General features: G+C 37.5%; 1 protein-coding gene across 16 annotated transcripts in view; it reads right to left on the bottom strand.

The window, feature by feature from the left end:
• LOC306891849 (uncharacterized protein) overlaps positions 1-10474 on the bottom strand; it is a 76304-nt gene extending 65830 nt beyond the window's left edge. For 9 of the 16 annotated variants that reach the window (XR_013786415.1, XR_013786416.1, XR_013786417.1 and 6 more), the window contains exons 1-12: positions 10214-10424; positions 9820-9898; positions 9549-9636; positions 9312-9450; positions 8478-8622; positions 8207-8294; positions 7969-8107; positions 7135-7279; positions 6864-6951; positions 6626-6764; positions 5826-5937; positions 5555-5642 (exon numbers count right to left, since the gene is read on the bottom strand). Coding sequence is in view for 11 of the 16 variants with exons in the window: in XM_079452428.1 (XP_079308554.1) it covers positions 5555-5642; positions 5826-5937; positions 6626-6764; positions 6864-6951; positions 7135-7279; positions 7969-8107; positions 8207-8294; positions 8478-8622; positions 9312-9450; positions 9549-9636; positions 9820-9898; positions 10214-10289 (1326 nt within the window). In the remaining 5 variants the exon portion in view is untranslated. Of the gene's footprint in view, positions 1-5554; positions 5643-5825; positions 5938-6625; positions 6765-6863; positions 6952-7134; positions 7280-7968; positions 8108-8206; positions 8295-8477; positions 8623-9311; positions 9451-9548; positions 9637-9819; positions 9899-10213 lie in introns of all 16 variants that reach the window. The other 7 variants (XM_079452422.1, XM_079452419.1, XM_079452426.1 and 4 more) reach the window with 7 other exon arrangements.
• Between the last annotated feature and the right edge of the window lie 1853 nt (positions 10475-12327).

Raw genomic sequence — 12327 nt, 5'->3', positions numbered from 1 at the left:
TCGTTCTACTACATACTATATAAATGTCTGTGTTTTATTCTCGACTATGGCAACGTGGTTATTTATTCTGTTGTCTTGAACATATCACTGAAAATGGTGACAACCATTCATTTTAAAGTATCGAGATATGAAGCAACAAGATGGATGATAGTTAAAGACTAAAGTTGTATCATTGCTTTTAATGCGGAAAAGCGCAGCTCTCGCACTGGGTTCAGTAGGCCTTTAGTGAACTGTTGCCCTCACTTATATGGCGGCGCCATTGACGTATCACAGCAGCGGAGCTAATCGGCCAATGCAGCGTTTTGCTGTGTAAAATGGCAAATACACAACTATGGAATTTTCGCCAAAGTTCAGTTTTTTCAACTCGCACGAATAACACGAACGCTCAATTCGCGTCAAAAAGAAACTGTACAATAGGCGTCGGTATCGGCACACGCAAACACACAGAATGGTTTTGCACAAACTGTTCTGCGCATGCGCTCCCTCTCTTGTCCTCATTGTCACAGCACAGCAGGTGATGGCCGGGATTAACAATCTTGGGTACGGGCAGGGTTCCGGCTTTCATTTAAAACCTGTGCAGAACTCTAAACCTAACTCACCCTAAACCTTACCCTTCAGCTAAACGTAACCCTTAAAGTCCCCATGGAATCAAACAAGAACATTTTAAGTGTTTTACTCCGTGTTGCAGAGATCATTATAAATGAGTTTATCCGTGCACACCATTTCTAGCCTTCACTTCAAGCCCAACTTACAACAAAGGGAAAAATAAAGCCCTGCCCTACATTTTATTGTATTTCAGAAGCCGTTCCACTCAGATATTGGTCGCGATACGGAAAAGTATATCGCAACTGCTGTTTCATGGGGACTAAGTACTTGTCAAAATAATTCATCTTTTTTATTTCTTTGCAGTCAAATGAAAAGCACTCATATTGTCATTTATTAGGATTTGTGTATTTCTTTAATCAGCACTTGTTTTGTTTTATTTTGTTTTGTTGAACTTTAAATATTTTTATAATATATGCTTTCCTGTGTTATATTAAATAAAATCTTGTTTTACTGTTTTTTTTATTTACTACTGATTTACTGTTTTTGATTCTACTGTTTTTTTATTTACTACTGATTGACTGTTTTTGATTCTACTGTTTTTTTATTTACTACTGATTTACTGTTTTTTATTCTACTGTTTTTTTATTTACTACTGATTTACTGTTTTTTATTCTACTGTTTTTTTTATTTACTACTGATTTACTGTTTTTGATTCTACTGTTTTTTTATTTACTACTGATTTACTGTTTTGGATTCTACTGTTTTTTTATTTACTACTGATTTACTGTTTTTGATTCTACTGTTTTTTTTATTTACTACTGATTTACTGTTTTGGATTCTACTGTTTTTTTATTTACTACTGATTTACTGTTTTGGATTCTACTGTTTTTTTTATTTACTACTGATTTACTGTTTTGGATTCTACTGTTTTTTTATTTACTACTGATTTACTGTTTTGGATTCTACTGTTTTTTTATTTACTACTGATTTACTGTTTTGGATTCTACTGTTTTTTTATTTACTACTGATTTACTGTTTTTGATTCTACTGTTTTTTTTATTTACTACTGATTTACTGTTTTGGATTCTACTGTTTTTTTATTTACTACTGATTTACTGTTTTGGATTCTACTGTTTTTTTTATTTACTACTGATTTACTGTTTTTTATTCTACTGTTTTTTTTATTTTCTACTGATTTACTGTTTTGGATTCTACTGTTTTTTTTATTTACTACTGATTTACTGTTTTTGATTCTACTGTTTTTTTTATTTACTACTGATTTACTGTTTTGGATTCTACTGTTTTTTTATTTACTACTGATTTACTGTTTTTGATTCTACTGTTTTTTTTATTTACTACTGATTTACTGTTTTGTATTCTACTGTTTTTTTATTTACTACTGATTTACTGTTTTGGATTCTACTGTTTTTTTATTTACTACTGATTTACTGTTTTGGATTCTACTGTTTTTTTATTTACTACTGATTTACTGTTTTTGATTCTACTGTTTTTTTTATTTACTACTGATTTACTGTTTTGGATTCTACTGTTTTTTTATTTACTACTGATTTACTGTTTTGGATTCTACTGTTTTTTTATTTACTACTGATTTACTGTTTTGGATTCTACTGTTTTTTTTATTTACTACTGATTTACTGTTTTTGATTCTACTGTTTTTTTATTTACTACTGATTTACTGTTTTGGATTCTACTGTTTTTTTTATTTACTACTGATTTACTGTTTTTGATTCTACTGTTTTTTTATTTACTACTGATTTACTGTTTTTGATTCTACTGTTTTTTTATTTACTACTGATTTACTGTTTTGGATTCTACTGTTTTTTTATTTACTACTGATTTACTGTTTTGGATTCTACTGTTTTTTTATTTACTACTGATTTACTGTTTTGGATTCTACTGTTTTTTTTATTTACTACTGATTTACTGTTTTGGATTCTACTGTTTTTTTATTTACTACTGATTTACTGTTTTGGATTCTACTGTTTTTTTATTTTCTACTGATTTACTGTTTTGGATTCTACTGTTTTTTTTATTTACTACTGATTTACTGTTTTGGATTCTACTGTTTTTTTATTTACTACTGATTTACTGTTTTGGATTCTACTGTTTTTTTTATTTACTACTGATTTACTGTTTTTGATTCTACTGTTTTTTTTATTTTCTACTGATTTACTGTTTTGGATTCTACTGTTTTTTTTATTTACTACTGATTTACTGTTTTGGATTCTACTGTTTTTTTTATTTACTTTGGTAAATTAAACTTAAACTAACAATCCATATGTACCTAACTAATACCTGCTAACCTAACCTTTAAGTACCTAACATTAGCCTTAAAATAACATTATTCCATATGTACCTAAGTAATACCTGCTAACCTTAACACTTATGAGCCTAAATCTAACACTTAAATTATTAAGTACCTAACATTAGCCTCAAAATAACATTAATCCATATGTACCTAAGTAATACCTGCTAACCTTAACACTTATGAGCCTAAATCTAACACTTAACCATTAAGTACCTAACATTAGCCTTAAAATAACATTAATCCATATGTACCTAAGTAATACCTGCTAACCTTAACACTTATGAGCCTAAATCTAACACTTAACCATTAAGAATGTAAGACGCTACATTATATTCTACGTAATCTATATAAATAAATATATAATATTTGTCAGATTCAAGAATTAGACATTGGCACTATTTAGGCTATCCGTCAGGTTTCTTGAGAGGACAGCAGTGCCGTCGCTATTGAGATAAAGACCATCTCCCCAAAACAGGTCAGGTCTAAGTACAAAATGCTTCCAATTATCAATGAAACCGACATTATTCTGTGGGCACCACTTGCACATCCAATCATGCAGTTGCAATAATCTACTATATAATTCACCACCCCAATAAGATGGGACGGGGCCAGAGCATATTACGGTGTCTGACATGGTTTTGGCGAGGTCATAGACCTCTTTAATATTATTTTTGCTCGTCTCCGATTGACGGAGTTGAACCTCATTAATGCCTAACTGTATAATAATTCTATTATATCTACGCTTGGCATTAGCCAAGACATTAAGTTTAGATTTGATGTCAGATGCTCTGGCGCCCCGTATACAATTAACCATGGTGGCTGGTGTCTCTACTTGCACACATTTCAAGGTAGAGTCACCAATCACCAGGGTGCTTACCACAGGCAACCCAACCGGTATGTCGAGGAGGGAGGAGGATCTGTCCGAAACAACAACAGGTGCCGGAATAAAGCCCTCTTTTACCTCAAGACCATGCTTTTGTGCAGGTACAGGCTGGACTTCAGATGAAGATCTCGGGGCAAGTGGAGAAGGTGCTGAGAACAAAGAACAGAGTAAATTATGCACCGATACGTTGCTGCAACCTTTACATTACACTCCATTCACATCTTTTTTTAAGGAAGTAAAGCTTTGGGCGTCGCATTAAAATAACTGATTTCTCACATCACCTAACTGAAAGAAGCTCACACACATTTTTCACGCAATGTTTAAACTTCAAAACTTTCAGCCTTCATTGAATGATATTGTGACCTGCATGGTATGATCTATGAATGCTAACCTGTTAACAAATCTGCCAATGAGTTCATATCAAACACTAATCGACAAGAACCAAAAAGTAACACGAAACAATTAAGAGTCAAAGAACAATTGTGAATAACAAACTTACTAATTTTCTTTTCGTCAGGAGGAGGAAAGTAATCACTCCACTTCGGCACATCCAGTTTAAAATACTGCTGTGATGTTGAAACGCTATCAAGCTTCTTCGCAGTCCGCCTCGAACGAACTTTAGACTGGACACGTAACGGCCTCTCCAATTTCTCTATACGCCGCCGCTGTACACACAACAAACACAGAATTAATACACAAAACGATTTTGTACATTCAAATTGGCTCATGTAGTGATTGTAATGACGGTTCAGTTATAACTAACCTTTGAATTATTACAAATGTAATAAGGCTCAGAGGACTCGCTTGTAGTTTCGCAGCGAGGCTCAGAGGACTTGCTGTCAGCTCTTCTGTCCATCACATCTGCACCAGTAAATGAAAAGCACATCATAAGTAAAACAGCACAATAAGACTGAAAGAGCACAGCAGCATATTGTCAGAAAGACATGCGATGAGAACAACATTAAATAAATCAATAGCATGTTATCTCAATAGGTTTATCCTGCTTTACAAGATAAGCGCACATCGTCATGTTTACGCTACATTTGATCGGATTTGCCTCACATCAACTTCTTGAAATATATTTACAAGGTGCAGCCAAAAGTTACAACAAAACAAAAACAGTGCATGGCATCGTGTAACTGGGACGTTTTAAGACAGACACTGTCTGGTTAAAGGGAAACTTCACTCAAATTTTTATTCTATCATTTCACCCCATCGACTACCATTGAAGGAAAAAATACTGTTTCATCTTTTTGGTTCTGTGGAACACAAAAGACATTTTTAAGGAATGTATGACAGCAAACAGTTCTGGGGCACTTTTGACAACCATTGCATTTATTCCTACTATGGGAGTCAATGGGGAGCAACATCTGTCTGGTTATAAACATTCTTCCAAATATCTTTCTCTTGTTCATCAGAACAAACAAATGTAAACCGATTTGGAACAACTCAAAGATGAGTAAATGACAGAATAAAATGTTTTGGGTTTATCCCTTTAACAAAACAAAAATCGCATACATTTATACATTATGGATGAATATTGTAAATAACTTACAGATCTTCAACGCGGTCTCAAGCGAGCAATCATTTCTGTTGACCGGGCGTGCATAAGGATGGCTTGTTTCCCGTTTACTTTGGAAACGAAGAGCCATCGTGCAAAACGCTTTCCCATGAATGGTGAAAAGCTCAGGTGTTTCCTGTAAACACAACAGACAGAGAATGAATACATGAGACACTTTGATGTAAAAGCTGGTTTTATGTCGTGATTATGATGAAGGTTCAGTTATAACTCTAACCTTTGAATTATCACAAATGTGATGTTTGCCAGGACAGTCAAGCAGCGACTGTGCACTCGGGGCAGATCCAGGACACTGAGATGAAGGTCTATAGACACATACAAAATATTGATAAAACAGTTTCTGCAAACATTCAAGGACAAAGCATCGTTTTATTTGAACTAACATGGCTAAACCTAAAATAATCTCTTAGTAGTTGTTTATAAACGTAGTTACTGTACATTAGGCGTTCAACTGATTCTTGATGTTAACTGTGAATGTCATTTCTTACCCTGTGATGATGGAGCTTGTAGTTTCGCAGCGAGGCTCAGAGGACTCGCTTGTAGTTTCGCAGCGAGGCTCAGAGGACTTGCTGTCAGCTCTTCTGTCCATCACATCTGCACCAGTAAATGAAAAGCACATCATAAGTAAAACAGCACAATAAGACTGAAGGAGCACAGCAGCATATTGTCAGAAAGACATGCGATGAGAACAACATTAAATAAATCAATAGCATGTTATCTCAATAGGTTTATCCTGCTTTACAAGATAAGCGCACATCGTCATGTTTACGCTACATTTGATCGGATTTGCCTCACATCAACTTCTTGAAATATATTTACAAGGTGCAGCCAAAAGTTACAACAAAACAAAAACAGTGCATGGCATCGTGTAACTGGGACGTTTTAAGACAGACACTGTCTGGTTAAAGGGAAACTTCACTCAAATTTTTATTCTATCATTTCACCCCATCGACTACCATTGAAGGAAAAAATACTGTTTCATCTTTTTGGTTCTGTGGAACACAAAAGACATTTTTAAGGAATGTATGACAGCAAACAGTTCTGGGGCACTTTTGACAACCATTGCATTTATTCCTACTATGGGAGTCAATGGGGAGCAAAATCTGTCTGGTTATAAACATTCTTCCAAATATCTTTCTCTTGTTCATCAGAACAAACAAATGTAAACAGATTTGAAACAACTCAAAGGTGAGTAAATGACAGAATAAAATGTTTTGGGTTTATCCCTTTAACAAAACAAAAATCGCATACATTTATAGATTATGGATGAATATTGTTAATAACTTACAGATCTTCAACGCGGTCTCAAGCAAGCAATCATTTCTGTTGACCGGGCGTGCATAAGGATGGCTTGTTTCCCGTTTACTTTGGAAACGAAGAGCCATTAACCTTAACGCTTTACAAATAGGGATACGCTCAGGTGTTTCCTGTAAACACAACAGACAGAGAATGAATACATGAGACACTTTGATGTAAAAGCTGGTTTTATGTCGTGATTATGATGAAGGTTCAGTTATAACTCTAACCTTTGAATTATCACAAATGTGATGTTTGCCAGGACAGTCAAGCAGCGACGGTGCACTCGGGGCAGATCCAGGACACTGAGATGAAGGTCTATAGACACATACAAAATATTGATAAAACAGTTTCTGCAAACATTCAAGGACAAAGCATCGTTTTATTTGAACTAACATGGCTAAACCTAAAATAATCTCTTAGTAGTTGTTTATAAACGTAGTTACTGTTCATTAGGCGTTCAACTGATTCTTGATGTTAACTGTGAATGTCATTTCTTACCCTGTGATGATGGAGCTTGTAGTTTCGCAGCGAGGCTCAGAGGACTCGCTTGTAGTTTCGCAGCGAGGCTCAGAGGACTCGCTTGTAGTTTCGCAGCGAGGCTCAGAGGACTTGCTGTCAGCTCTTCTGTCCATCACATCTGCACCTGTAAATGAAAAGCACATCATAAGTAAAACAGCACAATAAGACTGAAGGAGCACAGCAGCATATTGTCATAAAGACATGCGATGAGAACAACATTAAATAAATCAATATGCATGTTATCTCAATAGGTTTATCCTGCTTTACAAGATAAGCGCACATCGTCATGTTTACGCTACATTTGATCGGATTTGCCTCACATCAACTTCTTGAAATATATTTACAAGGTGCAGCCAAAAGTTACAACAAAACAAAAACAGTGCATGGCATCGTGTAACTGGGACGTTTTAAGACAGACACTGTCTGGTTAAAGGGAAACTTCACTCAAATTTTTATTCTATCATTTCACCCCATCGACTACCATTGAAGGAAAAAATACTGTTTCATCTTTTTGGTTCTGTGGAACACAAAAGACATTTTTAAGGAATGTATGACAGCAAACAGTTCTGGGGCACTTTTGACAACCATTGCATTTATTCCTACTATGGGAGTCAATGGGGAGCAAAATCTGTCTGGTTATAAACATTCTTCCAAATATCTTTCTCTTGTTCATCAGAACAAACAAATGTAAACCGATTTGAAACAACTCAAAGGTGAGTAAATGACAGAATAAAATGTTTTGGGTTTATCCCTTTAACAAAACAAAAATCGCATACATTTATACATTATGGATGAATATTGTTAATAACTTACAGATCTTCAACGAGGTCTCAAGCGAGCAATCATTTCTGTTGACCGGGCGTGCATAAGGATGGCTTGTTTCCCGTTTACTTTGGAAACAAGGAGCCATCAACCATAACGCTTTCCAAATAGGGATACGCTCAGGTGTTTCCTGTAAACACAACAGACAGAGAATGAATACATGAGACACTTTGATGTAAAAGCTGGTTTTATGTCGTGATTATGATGAAGGTTCAGTTATAACTCTAACCTTTGAATTATCACAAATGTGATGTTTGCCAGGACAGTCAAGCAGCGACGGTGCACTCTGGGCAGATCCAGGACACTGAGATGAAGGTCTATAGACACATACAAAATATTGATAAAACAGTTTCTGCAAACATTCAAGGACAAAGCATCGTTTTATTTGAACTAACATGGCTAAACCTAAAATAATCTCTTCGTAGTTGTTTATAAACGTAGTTACTGTTCATTAGGCGTTCAACTGATTCTTGATGTTAACTGTGAATGTCATTTCTTACCCTGTGATGATGGAGCTTGTAGTTTCGCAGCGAGGCTCAGAGGACTCGCTTGTAGTTTCGCAGCGAGGCTCAGAGGACTCGCTTGTAGTTTCGCAGCGAGGCTCAGAGGACTTGCTGTCAGCTCTTCTGTCCATCACATCTGCACCAGTAAATGAAAAGCACATCATAAGTAAAACAGCACAATAAGACTGAAGGAGCACAGCAGCATATTGTCAGAAAGACATGCGATGAGAACAACATTAAATAAATCAATATGCATGTTATCTCAATAGGTTTATCCTGCTTTACAAGATAAGCGCACATCGTCATGTTTACGCTACATTTGATCGGATTTGCCTCACATCAACTTCTTGAAATATATTTACAAGGTGCAGCCAAAAGTTACAACAAAACAAAAACAGTGCATGGCATCGTGTAACTGGGACGTTTTAAGACAGACACTGTCTGGTTAAAGGGAAACTTCACTCAAATTTTTATTCTATCATTTCACCCCATCGACTACCATTGAAGGAAAAAATACTGTTTCATCTTTTTGGTTCTGTGGAACACAAAAGACATTTATAAGGAATGTATGACAGCAAACAGTTCTGGGGCACTTTTGACAACCATTGCATTTATTCCTACTATGGGAGTCAATGGGGAGCAACATCTGTCTGGTTATAAACATTCTTCCAAATATCTTTCTCTTGTTCATCAGAACAAACAAATGTAAACAGATTTGAAACAACTCAAAGGTGAGTAAATGACAGAATAAAATGTTTTGGGTTTATCCCTTTAACAAAACAAAAATCGCATACATTTATACATTATGGATGAATATTGTTAATAACTTACAGATCTTCAACGCGGTCTCAAGCAAGCAATCATTTCTGTTGACCGGGCGTGCATAAGGATGGCTTGTTTCCCGTTTACTTTGGAAACGAAGAGCCATTAACCTTAACGCTTTACAAATAGGGATACGCTCAGGTGTTTCCTGTAAACACAACAGACAGAGAATGAATACATGAGACACTTTGATGAAAAGCTGGTTTTATGTCGTGATTATGATGAAGGTTCAGTTATAACTCTAACCTTTGAATTATCACAAATGTGATGTTTGCCAGGACAGTCAAGCAGCGACTGTGCACTCGGGGCAGATCCAGGACACTGAGATGAAGGTCTATAGACACATACAAAATATTGATAAAACAGTTTCTGCAAACATTCAAGGACAAAGCATCGTTTTATTTGAACTAACATGGCTAAACCTAAAATAATCTCTTAGTAGTTGTTTATAAACGTAGTTACTGTTCATTAGGCGTTCAACTGATTCTTGATGTTAACTGTGAATGTCATTTCTTACCCTGTGATGATGGAGCTTGTAGTGTCGCAGCGAGGCTCAGAGGACTTGCTGTCAGCTCTTCTGTCCATCACATCTGCACCTGTAAATGAAAAGCACATCATAAGTAAAACAGCACAATAAGACTGAAGGAGCACAGCAGCATATTGTCAGAAAGACATTCATTTATTTAATGTTGTCAAAATCTTAACAGGTTTATTCTGCTTTACAATATAAACTCATTTGAGCAGATTTGCTTCACATCAACTTCTTGAAATACATTTACAGCCAAAAGTTACAACAAAACACAACATCGCGTAACTGTGCCGTTAAAAGTCTTCATACACGGAATCTGTCCGGTTAGCAAACACAAGCACATATAGTTTATATCAACTTTATGAATGTATTAATAACTTACACATTTTGATCGCTGTCTCGCGCTCAGAATCGCTTCTTCTGTTGACAGCGCGCGCATACGGATGGCTGGTTTCCATCGAGCTTAACGCTTTCCGTTTAACGGAGAAAAGCTTCGGTGTTTCCAGGTGAGAGTTTCGCAGAAAACTGTTTTTTTTCGCAGAAAACTGTTTTGCGAGCGAGGAATGCCCGACTGAACGCGTGAATGCCAAAATACACGACAAAACTGGGTAATCGACTAGAGCTGTCACGAACAGCGAAGCCAAACAAACCAAGAGTGTTGTTTACCAGCGATGCGCTCGAGCTCATATAGCCCCTGATGACGCCGCACTTACCAGCCAATCAGAAAAAAGAAAGAGTCTACACAATAGCCAATCAGAAAATTGCACTATTGTATCTGGGTAAGATTTAGCGCAACAGTTTTTCAGCCTGTTCGCTGACAACACCTGCTCATAACAAGTAGTCTGGGCCTCGTTATATTCTCGTTATCACACGATGACTGACATTTTATCTCATTAAACATCTCTCCAAATAGGTTTAATCATTTTATTAGCACTAAATAAATTAAAGTGTATTGCATCGTATATGTTATAGGTCGCTAATATTTATATAGGTGATGTTTTATATCTTGGCCATTGATGCATTAATCATTGCAAATGTCTTTCAAAGATGTCAGGTAAAAAGGCGAGCATCCTCTCATTCGCCCAGAGAGGAAAGCCCCCTAAAAAGGCCAGGTTACAGGATGCTGGCCCAGAGAAGGTGGTGAAAAGGGCAGTCCCTTCAGAGGAGGAGATGGTGCAGGAGGAAGAGGAAGAGACGGTGGAAGAGACATCTAATGCTGATGCCGAGAGGGTATTTTCGATGGTCGGTTGGAACCTCAACACGAAACAGCTTGTCTCTGGACGGGACATTGTCCTCAATCATGACTCTGAAAGTCGCTGGGCTTGAGACGAACTGTTTCAAATGGGAGCCAACACCACAAATGATAAAGGAGTCCAAAAAGGCAAACAAACACTTACTATAAACAACACGTGTCATAATCTCTTTCTCTCTCACACACACAAAAATGAATAAATGAAAATTGAATAAATACGTTGTATTTGTTTAAATTTGTTATTGTCCAGATGGGTTTATGCATTTACATTTTACATTTATTCATTTGGCAGACGCTTTTATCCAAAGCGACTTACAAGTAGTTTTATACAGTGGCACATTACTGCAGAGCAATCAGGGGTAAGGTGCCTTGCTCAAGGGCCCTTCAGTCATGACCTGCTGGTACTGAGATTAGAACCGGCAACCTTCTGATCACAAGCCCAACACTCTAACCATTAGGCCACAGCTGACCCCCTGCACTCTTGTATATGTACATTTGTTTATGTATATTTGTTTAATAGTGTTCAAAAAACACTATTAAACAAATAGTGATCAGAGGTGGCTGTGCCACCTCTGATCACCGCAGCATCCACCAACATGCCCGCTGTGCCACCTCTGATCACCGCAACATCCACCAACATGCCCACTGTGCCACCTCTGATCACCGCAACATCCACCAACATGCCCTCTGTGCCACCTCTGATCACTGCAACATCCACCAACATGCCCACTGTGCCACCTCTGATCACCGCAACATCCACCAACATGCCCGCTGTGCCACCTCTGATCACCGCAACATCCACCAACATGCCCGCTGTGCCACCTCTGATCACCGCAACATCCACCAACATGCCCGCTGTGCCACCTCTGATCACCGCAACATCCGGCAACATGCCCACTGTGCCACCTCTGATCACAGCAACATCCACCAACATGCCCACTGTGCCACCTCTGATCACGGCAACATCCACCAACATTCCCGCTGTGCCACCTCTGATCACCGCAACATCCACCAACATGCCCACTGTGCCACCTCTGATCACAGCAACATCCACCAACATGCCCACTGTGCCACCTCTGATCACGGCAACATCCACCAACATGCCCAGTGTGCCACCTCTGATCACAGCAACATCCACCAACATTCCCACTGTGCCACCTCTGATCACAGCAACATCCACCAACATTCCCGCCGTGCCACCTCTGATCACAGCAACATCCACCAACATTCCCGCCGTGCCACCT

Source organism: Barbatula barbatula, assembly GCF_947034865.1.
Source record: "Barbatula barbatula genome assembly, chromosome: 3".
Lineage (NCBI taxonomy): Eukaryota > Metazoa > Chordata > Actinopteri > Cypriniformes > Nemacheilidae > Barbatula > Barbatula barbatula.
This window is presented reverse-complemented; position numbering and strand designations above follow the sequence as displayed.